Source organism: Dermatophagoides pteronyssinus, unplaced genomic scaffold, assembly GCF_027571235.1.
Source record: "Dermatophagoides pteronyssinus isolate colony J.1.1.1.1 unplaced genomic scaffold, Derpt_VIB-CSIC_2022.12 sq0004, whole genome shotgun sequence".
NCBI classification, from domain to species: domain Eukaryota; kingdom Metazoa; phylum Arthropoda; class Arachnida; order Sarcoptiformes; family Pyroglyphidae; genus Dermatophagoides; species Dermatophagoides pteronyssinus.
In genome coordinates this window covers 3346627-3364598 of record NW_027461528.1, presented here as the reverse complement: position 1 = coordinate 3364598, position 17972 = coordinate 3346627, and the positions used below count along the sequence as shown (strand labels likewise).

The window sequence follows — 17972 nt, the reverse complement described above, 5'->3', positions numbered from 1 at the left end:
TTTTGAATTTTAGATTAAAATAATTCATTTTTTGACAATAATCTTGGTTAAGTTTTGCTGTATTATTTTGTTTGAAGCATGAAAATGAATAAAAATAAAAATTTGAAAAAAATAATAATTTTCCATGAAATAAGGCTAATCAAGAAAAAAAAAATCATAGAGATTGTAGATCATCATCGATTATTTACAGAATTTTTTTTTTTCATTTTTGTGGATAAAAATAAATAAGTTTTTGTTGTTGTTGTTGTTGTTTTTGGAGTGGAAAAAATAGATTATTTTGGATGATAGTGATGATGGCCACAATCAAGATATGCATGTACTATTGTTGTTGTTGTTGATTAAGAAGCCATTTAGATACAAAGATTATCAAATCAAATCAATAAGATTGATCAGATTAGATTAGATTCGATTCTTGTTGTGTGTTTGTATGATTAAGTTTGTGAAAACAAAAAGGTAAGACATTGAATTGAAAAAAGGGCGTAAAGACTTCATTTGTTTTTTACAATGATGATTATGAATCATTTGCAATGTGCGTGTGTTGATAATCAAATTTAAAAGGGATATATTGAAAAAGCTATATATAGAAATAATAATAATAATAACAAGGATTGCACTTATCAGATGAGATAATTTTCTATCTTGTTATTTTGTTTTGTTTTTTGCTAAAATTTTTTCTGTTTACCTAAACAATTAAGTAGAATACAAATATAAAACTATTACCTAAAATAACGTCGAAAAAATATAGATCAATTGCGTTGACAAAAAAAAAATCCGATAAGTTGTTTATACGAAGATAAAGATTTTTTTCATTTAAAGATAAAGATGTTTATTACGAATATTTGTTTGTTTGTTTGTTGTTGTTATTGTTATCAATCAATCAAGTATATTCATAATATTCCGTCCATCCATGACTAGGTGAACCAAGACAAATAAAACCAACAGTTTTATCTTTCGATGCTGTAACCAAAACTATTTTTTTTTTTGTTGCAGGAAAAAATGAAAATTTGATTTGTCAAATTGTCGATTTTACATTAAATAATTTACTTACATTCATCATATGGTGATATATCCATATCCAGTATATCACCACGATGACGATAAATTTCACCTAAACAATTTAAATTCAGATTTGGATAACGACGATATTGTCGAACAAAACCACCTTCACCGGCTGCATATAAATTTGCACCATTACTTGAAAATCGTAAACGATAAATCTGTTGTTGTGGTTGTTGTTGATTTATAATTGTTGAATTAATACCATTATTGTTATTGATAATAGTATCAAATGTTTTATTCGAATGATCCCAATGATCATGATAGAATAATATTTTTTTCCTTATAAAACTATTGATTGGTGTATGATGATCAATTATATTTCGATTAGATAATATTGAATTCATTGAATGATTAGTATTTGTATTTATTGATTGATGATTACATTGTTCAATTGTATTTTCATTATCATTGATGACAATATCATTATCGTCATCATCATCATCATCATCGTCGTCGTCATCATCATCATCATCATCGTCATCATCACAATCATCAACAATAGGAATATTTCTTGATGATGATGATCGTCGTTGTTGTTGTTGGTGTTGTCGTCGTTGATGACTATGTAAACGATTTACTGATGATCCAGAAGTACCACTATTATTTCCACTACCATTCATAAGTGAAAAAATATCAAGCATACCACCACCACTATTACCACTGTTACTACCATGCCATGAAAGTGGATTCTGTCGTTGATTATGTGACAAATGGTGATGATGATGATGATGATGATTTGGATTTTGACTAATCAAATTTTGAAACAAACGATTACTAATAGTTGATGATGAACCGGATCCAGATGCTATTGATGATGATGATTGCTGTTGTGAATTATTATGAGAATGTGCATGATGATGATGATGAATATTCAAACCGGATGAAATGGCACTACTAGTATTAATTTGTTGTTGACTTGTTGCAACAATTGAACGTATTGCACGATGTATACGTGTTGAATCAATCGATGATGATGATGATGATATTGGACCAAACATTAATTCATTACGACGAGGTATTTGATAAACATTTAGATCAACATTATTTGGATTGCTTATTATTACATTAAATGATGATGATGATGGTGTTGTTGATGCTGTTGAATTTGATGCTAATGAACCAGATAATGATGTAAATAATGGATTTGTACGGCTATTTGGTTGTTGTTGTTGCTGTGGATTATCATTATCCAAGATCATCATATCAAAATTATTATTATTGCCATTATTATTATTATAAGATTGATTAAAAGGAATGTTTGATGATGATGATGATGATGATGAATGAATAAAATCATTGGTTGTCTGTTGTTGTTGTTGTTGTTTAATTAAATCATCATTTGGTATATAGCTTGAAATAATATTACCACCACAAATTAATGCTGATTGAAAACCATTATATGTTTGGCCATAATGTTCGGGTGTTGGTACAATTGAATTACCCGTATGACCAAAATCAAATGTATGTAATAAACGACCATCAATACTGGTTATTTTTGCCTGTCCTTGTGATGATAATGATAATAATGTATAACCATTTCCACCACCACTACTGCTACCATTGATAATTCCATTATTTTTTGATTGATTTTGTTGTTGTTGTTGATGATGATAATTATTGCTATTTCCATTATCATAATTATTATTATTTTCCAACAATGATAATGATGTTGTCGTTGTCGATGATGATGATGATGATTTGGATGAAAAAGGCCAACTTTCATGTAAAAATATAATATCACGTATTAAATCCGTATGAAACTATAAAAAAAATTTAGATTAAAATAATTAAATTTGATTGATTGATTACCACAAAAATAATAATAAAAACTTACATCAAAAATAAAATCCAATGGAAGTGGCATACGTAAATCAATAATAGTAACACCTTTACCATTAACATATGAACAGGCAGCAATATTTGGTGATTCAGGATTAATAGCTAATGGTGTACGATCACGTATTGAACTATATGCACAATTATCATAACAAACAATTGGTTTTCCATGTTCAACATCGATTACTGAAACACGTCTTGATGATGTTGTTGCCAATATCTATCCATAATCAGAATAATAACATTACTAAATGATTGAAAATCAAATACACAAAGATTTTAATATTACCTTTTTACCATCGCTTGAAAATGTAACACCACTAACACAACGATTATTATGATGACTGGATGATGATGATGATGATGATGATGAGATCACAGAATTTGTTCGTAATAATTCTGCACGACCAGCATGATATAAACCAATTTGTCCATCATTACCACCAGAACAAAATATAAAACGATCTTTTGGATTGAATGCAACTGAACGAACACAGCTATTATTATGTGTCGAAAAAAATCGACATTTACGATTATTGATTAAATCCATAATCAAAATCAATTTATGTTGCCAAATTTATCCAGAAAAAAAAGATAATAATGATAGAGGTATGGCCATTAAAATAAGGAGATCAAAAATCAAAAAACAAAATTGAAGATTGAAATAAAACAGCGAAAACAAAAACAAACAAATTGGAGATCAAAAAATGATAAAACAAAAATTGTTCTGTAATGTCCAAACGGGGAAAAAAACAAAAATTCAAAGCTCCCGTTAATGATAATTATTATGACACAGATATTTCACCGAGCAACAACAACTTTGTTGTTGAGAAATCTGAATACTGAGTCAGGCAAAAAAAATCACTCAATGTTGATAATGGTTACACGCACACATAAAAAACACCATCGTAGTTTTTTTTTTTGTTAAATCAATCAATCAATCGATACACACAAAAAAAAGTAAGGAGAGTACTCCCCAAAATTGGTGATTTTTCTTCTGCAATTTTGAGAAATGCTTATCAGAGTTGAGGAGTGTTAGTCAAATTTGGAGAACATTGTGGAGAGCACTGTTCAACGTTGGGAAGCATTCCTCAAAATTGGAGAGTGTTCTCCAATACAATACTCTCCAATTTTGAAAAACATTCTTCAACGTTGGTAAACACTATTCAAATTTGAAAAGTAATAACAATCGAATTATGGAATTCGGTAAATCGATTAAAAAACAGTAATTCCGATAAGATTTTATCACAAAAATCAATTAGAATTGATATACTAAATAAAGTTGAAAATTTTCTTCGTTAATAATGATAATTGGTATTTAATCTTTGATATCTAACAATTCATTAATAAATATAAAAGAATTTGTTAAAAATAGAATTTCCTTTTTTAAAAGTGTATGTTTAATCTAGAAGTTAATTTTACATTTTGGTTTGTTTAATTTATAATCTTAAATGATGATCTTCGACCGAATTACGACACAATTCTAATATGATCAATGTGTATCAACTTTCAAGATTCTTGTAAGTGTTAGGCTTGTTATAGTAAATTGATACTCTTTTGGAATTTAAATATTTTCCATTATTTGGTCAATCGATTCAAGATCGAAATTATTTGACATTCATCAATTCACAAGTTGGAAAAATCAATAATAAAATTAATTGTCAATTTTTGCCAATGTTAAGTCTATGGAAAATAATAATGCATTCTTTTTTTCAAAAAATTCACAAGTTCGACAAATGATCATTTGCGCATAGTCAAATGGCTATTTTCTATACTTTTCCATCGTCCAATCAGAATGCAACGTTAGTAAAACGCAGTTAGTTAAACGTTCGATTTGTGCTCGTCATTCGATTTCGAACTTTTCTTGTTGACGTTGTTTTTTCGAACGTGTTTTTTCTGCTCGATATTAAAAGTAAGTTATTTTTTCCAATTTTAATTATTGATTTTGGTCCAAATTTTTGGAACAATCACTTTTATTGATTAAAGATTATCTTTGTTTATGCTTTCATTTGTTTCCAGATTAAAAATTAGCCACGAAATTGATGAAAATTGTTTGGACGGGCGATGATGCAATCGACGAAAAATGATCATTTTCTCAATGGCATTTATTCAAGTTTGTAATTGTCAAATGATATTTCATTTTAAATAAACTTTCATTTAATCACATTTTTTCAAGTTTATTTTTTCAGTTTCATTATGGTGCTAATTAGCATTTCCGGGATCGATTGACTTCCAGGTAACTTTACATTCTAATCATTCTTTACATTTTAATTCATTCTTTACATTCCAGGTAATTTTTACACTCTATGGTTCCTCAAGTTTTTGCTAATGAATGTCGAAACAATATTCGAATGATTATCATGTTCCCGATCGATTTTGCGATTCCATTGTTCATCGGCATCTGATTCAAGAATAGTTTGACTATGTTAAACAATAGGATAGGCTAGGTTAGATTAGGATTAGGAAACATGGTCTGAGCTATTTCCTATTGAGTCCGATGCCTGGTGACACTTTGGAACCAAAAAACGATCGAAAATTATGATATCATTCGAGTATTTTCAAACTGGAATGGATACTTGTAGTAAATGATGGTAAGTTTTTGAATCCAATGATCGAAATTATCAACTAATATTCTTTTAAATTCAGGATCATCACTGAGAATGATGGGATTCAAATTTTCAATTTCATGAATCAGATTTGGACATTAAATCTTGGAACATGAATGGGATCGTTGGACATCGAATATTCAATTTGGGATCGATTTGGAACTGGACAAGAATGGATCAACGTGGGATGTTAAATATTAATGATTTTTATGAATTTCTAATTTTTTAATTAACAATAAAATTAAAATTAAATTTTAATTTATGTGTAATTAAATTAATATGGGGAGGAGGGAGGAGAACCTGCAACAATCGGAGTGAGCGAAACTATCGATAGTCATTTCGATTAATCGTTGCATGAAATTGCTTGCAAACAAAATTGGAGAGTGTTCTTCAAAATTGGCAATTCTTGATTGCACACATTTTTGGAGAGTGTTCTTCAATTTTGCGGAGCTTACTTTTTTCTGTGTGTAATCAATTTAGGTAAAGATTCAAAAAAATGTTTTTTTTGATGAAAATTTTCATTTAAAAAATACATGAAATCCATCTATGGGATCTATTTTCGTTGTTTGTTTATGATGGTTGTTGTTGTTTATTTCGTTTGCTCACCACTTGAGTTTCGACAATCAAACAAACGACTAAAAAAAAGAGAAAAAATTAATTAAATGACGATCATTTCCTTTTTATCAAACAAAAAAAAAGAATGTTTCATTCATTCATTGCACATGTTTTATTCGTTGTGAATTTTTTCTTTTTTTTTAAAGATTTTCCTGGATCAATGATGATGATTTTATTTCATTTTTATTTTTTTGCTCAAAACAAAAATTTCACCGAAAGAAAGAGAGAAACAAAAATGTTTTGATTAGCTGAGTTTTATATTTGCTGTTTGTTGGTGTGCAGATCTCTTTTTTTCTGTTTTTTTCTTCTTCTCTCGATTGTCGTCGGTTTCTCTGTCTATATCTTTTCAATTTGTTTTTTTTTTCGTTTTTTGGATAAAACTATCATCACATCATACACACATCACATCACATCATAACAACGTGCCACACCAAATGAAGGTATCATCACTGTGTTGCGATGGATGAAATAGGAATGGATGGATGGATCTAATATTTTGTTTTTTGTTTTGTTTGGCAATAAGTTTATGGACATTTTCAAAAGGAATTCAATTTGGATGATAGCAAAACCAATGAAACAATTCTTATCAAATTGATTCAGCTTTTTTAAGATTGATTAATTTTTTTTGCAAATTAATCTTCAATGTATACTTTACGATTCAGCTATTTTTTTTTTCTTTCTTGTCGAAACAAAAATTTTTTGTTGAAACATTAAAAATCACATCACAATGTTGATCGATAATAATGTCCATATATTTTTTGCTTTTCAATAAGTAGACTGTTAGCTGTTGTGGTTGTTTGATTCGAACGATGATGATTCGATATTGCAAAAAAACAAACACTGTTCATAAATACAGTGTTCTTTAAAAAAAAATTCGGTGTGATATTCAATTCAGTGTTAGCGAATGTTATTTCATCATGCTTGATTCATTTTTTTTTTTTTTTTGATTCATTAATGAATTTGATGATTTTTTTTATTCACAATTTTTTAGTTGAATAAAATATTGATTGATTGAACCAAAACTAAACAAAACAAAAGACATTTTCAATCATAATGTTTTGGAAAATCGTTGCCGGCGTTGCTGCATTATGCATAGTTTTGGTATATATAAAATAATCCTTCACATTAACTATTTTTTATAATTTTTGTTGTTTTTTTTGCAGAAACGATTTTTTTTCGACGAACCCGGTCAATCTCATAACGCTCGTATAACATGTAGTGATCCTTATGATGATTATCGTAAGTTGGATTATATTGAATTTGAATTGATTTGGTAATTTTGTTTTTTTCGTACAAAATCAAAATCATCATTAATAATGATGATTCAATCGAATATGATCAACAGGTTTTTATGATGATGACCATTATAATTATCCAACACCATCGTATGAAAGTCCATTATATGAAAGTCCTGAATATTCTGAAAATTCCAATTATTCGGAAGATTATGGTAATTATCAATCAAAAAAAAAAAAAAAAAAATGATTGTAATTTGTTTGTAATTTCTTTAAAATTCTTTTTTTCTTAGAAGATCGCATCATCATATCATCATCATCTTTGGAATGGCCTAAAATTACCTGTCAACCAATGAAAATATCACAATCTTTAAAAGATGAATTTAATTTGTTAAAAACTCGAAATCTTAAAGAAAAAGCAGCATCATTTTTATATAAATTTAATCAAAGAAACGAAGAATTTGGTAATGATACGAATATTTTTTTATTATCAATTCTTTCAATTGATTGGACAGTTTTCATTAACAAAACAATTCAAAATAATGAAACAAGTGAAGAATTTTGTTTTCGTTGTATCGAAAAAACTTATCAACAATTGATACCTTGTTTAGAATCGGTAATGAAATTACGTTATGATTTACTTGAACAATATAAACAAGCTAATGTAGCAATGATTATTATCAATACTATGGCACAAATTGAAAAAGAAATTGTTTCCGATGAACAATCATCAACCACCGGTGGTGAACAATCAACAACAACCGATAAACAATTTCTTGACATGAATTTACGTACAACAACAACATTCGTATTGACGAATTCACAATTAGTTCATATAATATTTGATTGTAGTTTAATGGCCAAGGAAATATTTGAAAAAAGATTACAATTTAATAATTCTTTGGTTACTATTAATGAAAGTAATCGAACAGATGAAACACAAATTGGTTATATTACAGATTTTTTTACAACAATAACCAACAATGAAAGAAATAGTCAAAATGTTAGAAAATTATTTTTCTCAATGATTATGACTAAATCTTCTTATCAAAAATTACTACAACCATTATCATTATATGTTTCAAATCAAAAATATCGTATCAAACGATTATTTTATCTACGGCCTTCAATTCGATTGATTGAAACACTTGGCTATTTAGAATTGAATCGATATGAATCATTAAATTCGCTTGTTAAATTAGATTCTAATATTTTTACCTGTTCATTACCCAATCAAATAAATCAACAACAATTAAGATTTCATAGCCAAAAACCATATAATATTAAACAAAAAGAAGCAATTATTGCTGCATCCAATATTGTCAATCAATCGGATCGAAAAAAATTTCAAATTCTTATGGTACAAGGTCCACCTGGTACTGGTAAAACTCATACATTAATCGGTATGATTAAAAATATTATCGCTAATTCATCAATGTATGCTTCGGATCATTTTCATATACTAATTTGTGCACCAAGTAATGGTGCTATCGATGAAATTGGTCTACGATTAATAGCTGAAAAAGAAACATTTCTTCATAATCGTTCACTTGAAATAGTTCGAATTGGACAATCATCAAGAATTCATGAAGATATGATCCCATATGAGCTTGATCAACGAATCAATTCTCGTTTAAAGGATAATAATAAAAATAAACGAATGGAAATACGTTCAAAAATTATGAAAGAAGCTGATATTATTTTAACAACATTAACAAGTTGTCAACATTCATCATTGGATATGTTTAGATATTCTTCAAAATTTTTTCGTTGTCTTATTATTGATGAAGCATCACAATGTGTTGAACCGGAAATTTTAATGCCATTAGTTTATAAATCTATAACAAAAGTTATTATGATTGGTGATCCATTACAATTACCGGCAACAGTTATATCGAATCGTGCACAAGATGCATATTATGGTCGTTCATTTTTCGAACGTTTTGATACTTATTTCAATCAACAATTATTCACAACAACAATAAAAATAACAATACTTACGGAACAATATCGTATGCGAAAAGAAATCTGTTCATTTCCATCAAAATATTTTTATGATTCAAAATTACAAACAGCTAATGGTAGTGGTTATAATCATTTAATCAATATAAATCCATATTTTATATTTGATATTAAAGATTCATATGAATCATCATTACAAATTTCAAGATTAAATCTTAATGAAGTTAAATTTGTTTGTAAACTATTTGAACAAATTATTGAAAAAATTGGCTATAAATCTAATTCATTGACAATAACTAAATTACCTGTTTCAATTGGAATCATCACTTTTTATCAGGAACAGAAAAAAACAATTTTATCGCAGTTAATGAAAAAATTTCCCGGAAATTTAATTGATCAAATTAAAATTGATACTGTTGATGCATTTCAAGGACAAGAATGTGATATTGTTATACTTTCTTGTGTTCGGGCACCGGATGAATTTGGCCATATTGGTACAATTGGTTTTGTACGTAGTCAACAACGAATGAATGTTGCATTAACACGTGCACGATCATTACTTTGTATTTGTTTGCATAAGAAAAAATTTTCCAAAAATTCAATTTGGAATAAACTTTTATCGGATGCCCGACAACGTAATCGATTATTTTCCATTTCATCTACAATCAAAGATTTTCAACTTAAGGTATTTTGTTTTGATTTGTTTTTGATTCAAATTTAATTTAATTATCTTAATTTCTTTTTTCTAAATAGCAAATGCTTGTTTAATCGATTTCAAAAAAAAATCACTGTGATCTATCTTAATTTGTTTAGTGATCAAAATTCTTTAAAAAATTTTTAATTTTTTCATAAATTTTTAATTTGAAAATAAAAAATTAAGCTTTTTTACAAAAATTGGCCTTGAATAATTTTAAAAATTTTGAACGTCAGATGTCGCTATTTGTATGAATTGTTGATTTTTTCGTACACATCACACACATATGTTTTCTGTTGTTTTGTTTTGTCGAAATGAAATCGAATGATGATGATCAATATATTGAATGATAATAAATTATCTCTTTTGGCAAATTTTTGTTGTTGTTTCTGTGTCCTATTTGTTCCTGTATGTGATAATGAATGATTTTTCATTGTAAAAATTTTCATTCGAAAGAATTATTTATGACTCATTGATGAATTCGTTCGATCTGTGTACCTAAATTCAAAACATTTGCTTATACGGAAATCTGTTTGACAATTTTTTTTTTTATATAAATTGCGAATGTAAAATTCGTCATCATCATCATTATTAAATGGCACAGCCAAATAAACAATCAACAGAATCATTGAACAAGATTCAATCGGATTCATTATTGTTGAATCAAACAAATTTAGCCTGGTCACAACCATCTGGATTTATGTTAGCATCACCGGCTGCACCTGTTTTACAACCACCACCAGCAACAACGATGGCCATATCGAATGATGATCAATCATCAACTACACATCAGCCTAGCGTTGATCAAACACAGGTAAATGTACCTGCTACTACGGAAGCAACAGCTACTGCTGAATCGCCATTGGAATCATATTTTAAATCGGAAATATTACCACCAGAACCACCTGAATCATCAAATCCATCACCTGAATTAGCAACAACACCCGAACCAGAAACATATAAAGAAGTTGATCATCATTGGTTTTATCAAAAAGATCCGGAAAATAATCCCGATGATTGGCAAGCATTTTCAATGTTAGATAGTTATCAATTAGAAAATGCATTTCGTCAATGTCGTATGGATGATCTTATACCAACAAATGGTACACGTTATGATGTACGTTTACGTGATCGTTTACGTTGGCCAGTTTATTGGCAAGGATCATCATCGATGGTTTCACGTTGTTCATGGTTTTATAAACGTGAAACTGATTATCGTTATGTACCATATTCGGAATATATTGCCGAATTGTTAGAATCTACATATCGGTTAGTAATAATCCTAATTAATCATGTTAATAATAACTTATTGAAATTTCTATATAGAGATTGTTCATTAACACATCAATGGAATCGTCGTTTAGATTTAAGCGAAACAGAATTTGTTGTATTTTATGCACATAATTCTGTTTATCATTATTTTAATGATCCAGTTCAATCATCACCATCTACTGGTTGGCAAAATCTAATGACATCCGATCCTGGTTCACAACCACGTTATTGTTATCGTGGACCATGGTTAATTCAAACACAACCAGAACGTGATGAATCGGCTACATCTGTAACACATTTAATATTTTTTGTACATGGTATTGGTGAATTTTGTGATTTAAGTTTTCGACCATTAAAAGATGTTGTGGATGATTTTCGTTTAATAACACATGAATTACTGTTAACACATTATGGTCATGAACAAGGTCGTGTTGAAGTATTACCTGTTACATGGCATCAAGCATTACATACAAAATCATTGGATGAACGTTTACGTGAAATAACATTACCATCTATACAAAAATTACGTTCATTCACTAATGATACAATATTGGATGCATTATTCTATACATCATCTGTACATTCAAAATTATTATTAAATTATGTTTGTAATGAACTTAATCGTTTATTTGGAATATTCTTGCAACGAAATCCATATTTTGGTGGCCGTATTGGTTTGGCTGGACATTCACTTGGTTCATTAATTTTATTTGATTTATTATCATATCAAACAGCAACATTAAATACAACATCTGCTAATAATGAGCAACAACAACAACAACAATCGAATAATAATCAAATTGAACAGCTACATTTTCGTCCAGAATGTTTGTTTGCATTAGGTTCACCATTATCAGCATTCATTACAATACGTGGCCTTGATCTGGCACCAGATTTTCGTCTGCCAACATGTCCCGGTTTTTTTAATATATTTCATCCATATGATCCGATTGCCTATCGTTTAGAACCATTAATTAATCGTGAATTTGCTAAAATTAAACCGGTATTAGTTCCACATCATAAAGGTCGTAAACGTATACATTTAGAGCTAAAAGATTCATTACAACGTGTTGGTAGTGATTTAAAACAAAAATTTATGACCGGTATTCGTGGAGCAATAGATTCATTGTATGGTTTTGCTAGAGCACATGTTGAAGAACCAACTGCCGAAATTCAACAACAACAACAGGAACAATTACAACCTGGACAACAACAACAGGAAATTGTTAATCAACAACAAGAACCAACAACAGCATTATCTTCATCAACATCGATAACAAATTCATTATCCGAATTAGCAATAAAATCTGATATGAATGAATCGGAATTGAATAGGATATTATCATTAGATTTTGGACAATTGAATCGTGGTCGTCGTTTAGATTATGTACTACAGGAAAGACCATTCGAAATTGTTAATGAATATGTATTTGCTATTACATCACATGGTTATTATTGGTTTTCCGAAGATACAGCATTATTAATGTTACGTGAATTATTTGGTGGCCAACAACAACAACAACAACCGAGTGATAATCAAACAAACATTAGTTGAATGAAAAAAAAAGTTATTCTTGTTGTTTAATTTTTATATTTATGTCATTCAACACAAAATGCCCCTATTTGAAAAAAATTATAAATTTTTTTTTTGTATCAAAAATTAACAAATTAAATGATTTTTGAAGAAAAATAAATAAATAATAATCAACAACTACAACCAGATTTTTTCTTCTCTTTGATTCTGGATCTTTGTTCCAAATAATTTGGATCACGTGTTAATCGTATAGAATTTTGATTAGTTGTTGATCTTTGTTGCGGTTGTTGTTTAGATTTAGATTTTGTTGAATTTTTTGATTTTAATTTAGCTGCATACTGTTGTTGTTGCTGTTGTTGACGATAATAATTTAACCGTTTTTGTTCTAAAATATGATCAAATAATTGTTGAAATGCTTCATGAACATTGGTTGAATTTTTTGCTGATGTTTCAACATAACTAACACAATGATATTTTTGTGCAAATTTTATTGCTTCATTACGATCAATTTCACGTGATTTGAATAGATCGATTTTATTTCCAACCAATATTATTGGTATTTGAATATTATCAGCATTATCATCACGATTATCATAATCATCATCATCATCATCATCATCAATAGAATTATGTTTATGTACATTATTACGAATTTCTTGTAACCATCTTGGTAATGCTTGAAAATGATCACGTCTTGTTAAATCGAATACAAGTAATGCACCATCGACATCACGATAAAATATTTTTGTCATTGATGATCGATATCTATTTTTTTTTGAAAAAGACAAAAAATTGGTTATTATTAGTATTTATGAATTGTGTGTGTGTCTGTTTGTCAATGACGCATGTTTTTGGGGCAATTTTAAATCGATTATATTCAAAAAAGAAAAGAAATTCTTTAGAATTCTTTTGGGAGAAAAACGAAACGAAAAAATCTACTAACCTTTCCATTCCGGCTGTATCCCAAATTTGTGCATGATATGTTTGTTGACGATTCTTATCGAATAATGAATTTAATTTAAATTGATATAATGCAAAATCAATACCGATTGTTGATGGTAAACGTTCTTCAAAACGATCATTAACTAAACGTTGAATTAGATTTGATTTTCCTGAACCAGATTCACCAATAACAACTACTTTTAGTAGATCTTTTTCAATAACATTATTATTATTATTATTATTATTCGATTCCATTATTTTTTTCGTTTTCAACATTTTTGTTGTATTATTATTATCATCATTTTTTACATCCGAATATTTCAATCGATAAAAACGTTGTTGTTGTTGTTTACGTGAAACATCTACATTATTATTATTATTATTCATCCTTATATGGTTTCTTCCTTAAATTATCATTTGATGATGATGATTATCACAATAAATATAGATTTGTAGATAGATAAATAGCGTGGATGTGGGAAATCAAAGCAAAGAAAACAGAAAAATATCGCACAGGTAAATTGGGCGATGTTTTTTTTTGCTGTTGTTGATAATCAAGCTCAATTGATAAGATGATTAGTGATGATGATGGTAGTGGCAACAGCAATGGAAAGTAACAGAAAAAGAAACGATGATTATGATTGCTAGCCTTGTAGAATCGTTAATCAATTATCTTTATTTTTGGGAATGATGATCATTATTGTTGTTTGTTTGATTGATTAGGTTGATTTGGCAACGTCCAAGATGATGATGATGATTATGATCGAAAAAATGAGAAAAAAAACAAATTTAGAATACAAACAACCATCAGAAAAACAAACAAACAACCATTACCTTTTCATTTTTTTTGATTAATCAAAAATTGAAAAATTGTTTCATGAATAATGCTGATGTAGTTGATAAATTTTGTTGAAAATTTTTGATTTTCTCATCCAATTAATGACAACAGTATATTTTGGCTCGTTTACTATGATTTGTTTGTTTTTGTTTTGTTTTGATTTTTTTTCGGTGGCATTTTTTTTAATCATTAACCAGGGATAACAGAAGAGAATCTATGTTATTGCATTTGCATACATTACATGGTGGTGTTGGATGATTTTCAAGAAGGAAAAACTAAATCATCCCCCATCATCATTGTTGTTGTTGTTGTTTTTTTTACATGAATTGAAAATGACATTGCCAACATTAAACATCAAACATTGAAATAGACATTGACAACAACAACAAAATATGTATACACCAACCATACTAGTGGAATGGTTAAATGTTAATAATAATGATATCGATGTTGATGATTGATTGATGGTGATGGTAGTTGTAAAGTGAATGTATTATGATCATTATTAAAAAAGAAACATTATTTTTTTTTCTTTCGAAAAGTCATCATCATCCATTGTTTGATCATCAATTTCATTTTATATCAATTGAATGAATGGAATTTCGTTGAAATAATTAGTATAGTGGGCTAAAGTATTTTTGTTTTCTTCTCTTCTCTCTTGCATTTTCCAACCTAATAATGAAAACATTTTGATTTAAATATATTTTGATTTGTATGGAAACCCACTTACACATTTACACATTTATCATGGAAGTTTTGCACTTTCTTCTTCTTTCTTTTCTTTTCTTTTTGATAAAGATGTTACAAATTGGAATTTTTTGTATTTTCCATTTACGCGTAACAAAAGAACGAAAAAACAAACAAACAAACATTCTTTATAAAACACAAGTGGATAAAAGTGGGGAAAAATGTTCTATTGGATAAATCATTTGATGATAATTGAATTGATCAAATTAATTGATCGAAAGATTTCATCAATGTTTGTCGTTGTTTGATTATTATTGTCATCTTTGTTGTTGTTGTTGTTGTTGTCGTCATTAATTTAATTTGCATTGGAAAACATTTCTCTATTCGTCATTCAGCATTATTGAAGTTTTTGTTTTGTTGTTGTTGGAATGTTTCGAAAAGATGCAACCCAAACAAAGCCAAATTTTTTGGCCAACAAATAATGGAATGAATTTTGGAAAAAACGAAAAAAACGAAAAAATTCTGAATAATAACTAAAAATAATTTTTTTGTTGTTTCGGGGATAATTTTCGTTATGCAATTCATGTCGATAATGATGATAATGATAGTAATAATTTTTATATGCATACAAGTGTGTGTTGCTGGCCTTTGGCCAGCAGCACGCACACTTGCTTCAGCCCGTAGATTCTGGCAGATGAGCGGCTACGCCGCCCATCTCCCAAATCTTTGGCTGAAGTTTTGTTCTTTTGGGATTCGATCCAATTATTTATTTGTTTTCTATCCATTTGTTTCGGGTCTCAACGAAAATCGGTCCAAGAAAAATAGTGGAGAAAATCGCCAAAAATAGCCAAAAATATTGGCGCTTTAGTTAGTTCCTCCCGGAAAACCTAATTGCACAAACCTAACCTAACCTGCTTAAACCAAATTTAAATTATATTTGAATATTTCCATTTTTTTGGCTATTTTTTTCTATTGAGATTTTTTGCAAACCACAATTTTCACTAAGGCCGCGGTCCCATAACAATGAGACCGGGGCCTAAGCGTTAACAATTGTTTCTATCCTGAGACATTTCATGTTGCGCACGCTGCTGCGCACACTGACTATTTCTGCAGACCCTTTCTATCACATTTGTGTATTAAAAATTTCCTAACACATTTCTCTTGCCCTTCATTTTCAAAAAGCTTCATTTCTTGTGCACGACACTCTCGAGAAGCTTCGCTTCTCGTGTTTATTATATAGACAAGTGTGTGTTGCCGGCCTTCGGCCAGCAGCACGCACACTTGCTTCAGCCCGTAGATTTTGGCAGATGAGCGGCTACGCCGCCCATCTGCCAAATCTTTGGCTGAAGTTTTGTTCTTTTGCGATCGATCCAACTATTTATTCACTCGATACAATCAATTATTTGTTTTCTATCCATTTGTTTCGGTTTCACCGAAAATCGGTCCAAAAAAATATTGGAAAAAATCGCCAAAGATAGCCACAAATATTGGCGCTTCACTTAGTTCCTCCCGGAAAACCTAATTGCACAAACCTAACCTAACCTGCTTAAGGCCGCGGTCCCATTACAATGAGACCGGGGCCTAAGCGTTAACAATTTTTTCTATCCCGAGGCAATTCGTGTTGCGCAGACTGTTGCGCACACTGACTATTTCTGCAGACCCTTTCTATCACATTTGTGTATTAAAAATTTCCTAACACATTTCTCTGTTAACGACAATTTCTTGTGCACCACACTCGAGAAGCTTCGCTTCTCGTGTTTATTATATAGATACCATGGTATCGTTCGAAATGATGATTTCCAAGAAACATTCTTTTGTTTTTTGGCTGCCATACAAAAAAAAACAATGGAATTGTTTAATGGGAAATTTTCCCATTTTTGTCCATTTTTTTTTGTTTTGTTTTGCTTTTGATTATGAATGATGGTCAAGTTTTTTTTTCTAGAAAAAATTTTGCAAAACAAAATTTGATTTGCAAATTGCATATATGAATCAAACAAACAAACAAACGATGAAAAAATAGACAACGTGTTTGGCATTTGAATCGGAATAAATTCCGAATGATAATGGCGAATGGTGATCGGTCAAAATGAAAATGAAAAACGGAACAAACTAAAGAATTTTTCATGCAAACAATCAAAAAGAAAAAAGTTATTTTTCAGAAAAGAAAAAAAATGTTACACAATTTTTGTTTATTAAAGATTTTGATTAGATAAATTTTTCTGTTTTTGGTTTTCAAGAATAAGATGTTGGAATCGTTCGTTCGATCGAATATATAATTCGAACGTTTTGTTTGTTGATGTACGGTGAGTGATGGACGAATTCAGAAAACCAGAAAAAAATATTTTCTTTTTCTCATTTTTTTTATCAAAAAAACAAATAAAATCTTTTATTATTTTTTCATTTTTATTAATCAATCAATCAATCAATCAATGATGGCCGAAAAAAAGGAAGTGTTTGAAATATATTTTCATTTTTTGATCATTGTTTTTGAAATTAGTTTTTGTATTAGTTATCATCCACAAAAAAAAAAACATTGTTACCCATTAAATTCATCATCATCATCATCATCAAGAAAAAACAAATAGAGAGAGGAAACAAAAGGAAATCAATGGAATGTTTTTTTTTAAAGTTTGTTTTGATAAAATTTTTCAAATCTAAAACTAATGAATAAAATGTTGGTGATTTGTTTAAG

At 29.0% G+C, this 17972-nt stretch overlaps 4 protein-coding genes and 1 long non-coding RNA gene across 12 annotated transcripts; 3 read left to right on the top strand and 2 right to left on the bottom strand.

Annotated features, from left to right (window-relative positions):
- Window positions 1–43: 43 nt before the first annotated feature.
- On the bottom strand, window positions 44–6606 carry LOC113797530 (uncharacterized). Of its 3 annotated transcripts, none has more exons than XM_075819624.1 (5): window positions 5957–6606; window positions 3185–3392; window positions 2894–3115; window positions 1049–2819; window positions 44–969 (listed from the first exon to the last, which is right to left on the bottom strand). In XM_075819624.1, the coding sequence occupies exons 1-5, from the start codon at window positions 6043–6045 to the stop codon at window positions 878–880; spliced, it is 2382 nt and encodes a 793-aa protein (XP_075675739.1). In that variant the 5' UTR covers window positions 6046–6606; the 3' UTR covers window positions 44–877. The 3 variants fall into 3 exon arrangements, with proteins under 3 accessions (XP_075675739.1, XP_075675741.1, XP_075675740.1); XM_075819626.1 differs by having other exon boundaries at window positions 6035–6597; XM_075819625.1 differs by lacking the exon at window positions 5957–6606 and having other exon boundaries at window positions 3185–4177.
- On the top strand, window positions 4653–5759 carry LOC113794029 (uncharacterized). 4 transcript variants are annotated; one of them, XR_012846114.1, is made up of 5 exons: window positions 4653–4807; window positions 4915–5008; window positions 5085–5131; window positions 5186–5486; window positions 5542–5759. It is a non-coding gene; the product is annotated as an uncharacterized LOC113794029 (long non-coding RNA). The 4 variants fall into 4 exon arrangements; XR_012846113.1 differs by having other exon boundaries at window positions 5072–5131; XR_012846115.1 differs by having other exon boundaries at window positions 4915–5012.
- Window positions 6607–7020: 414 nt separating the features above from the next.
- Window positions 7021–10207, top strand: LOC113797526 (putative helicase senataxin). Of its 2 annotated transcripts, none has more exons than XM_075819623.1 (5): window positions 7021–7217; window positions 7280–7355; window positions 7462–7566; window positions 7648–9998; window positions 10067–10207. In XM_075819623.1, the coding sequence occupies exons 1-5, from the start codon at window positions 7170–7172 to the stop codon at window positions 10079–10081; spliced, it is 2595 nt and encodes an 864-aa protein (XP_075675738.1). In that variant the 5' UTR covers window positions 7021–7169; the 3' UTR covers window positions 10082–10207. The 2 variants fall into 2 exon arrangements, with proteins under 2 accessions (XP_075675738.1, XP_075675737.1); XM_075819622.1 differs by having other exon boundaries at window positions 7022–7217; window positions 7645–9998.
- Window positions 10208–10321: 114 nt separating this feature from the next.
- On the top strand, window positions 10322–12834 carry PAPLA1 (Phosphatidic Acid Phospholipase A1). Its single transcript, XM_027338233.2, has 2 exons — window positions 10322–11276; window positions 11334–12834. Exons 1-2 carry the CDS (start codon window positions 10603–10605, stop codon window positions 12832–12834), a joined length of 2175 nt encoding a protein of 724 aa, XP_027194034.2. The 5' UTR covers window positions 10322–10602.
- On the bottom strand, window positions 12831–15265 carry LOC113788781 (ras-related protein Rab-18-B-like). Of its 2 annotated transcripts, XM_027338234.2 has the most exons (3): window positions 14590–15265; window positions 13757–14428; window positions 12831–13578 (listed from the first exon to the last, which is right to left on the bottom strand). In XM_027338234.2, exons 2-3 carry the CDS (start codon window positions 14140–14142, stop codon window positions 12984–12986), a joined length of 981 nt encoding a protein of 326 aa, XP_027194035.2. In that variant the 5' UTR covers window positions 14143–14428; window positions 14590–15265; the 3' UTR covers window positions 12831–12983. The 2 variants fall into 2 exon arrangements, with proteins under 2 accessions (XP_027194035.2, XP_075675744.1); XM_075819629.1 differs by lacking the exon at window positions 14590–15265 and having other exon boundaries at window positions 13757–14508.
- Window positions 15266–17972: the final 2707 nt, after the last annotated feature.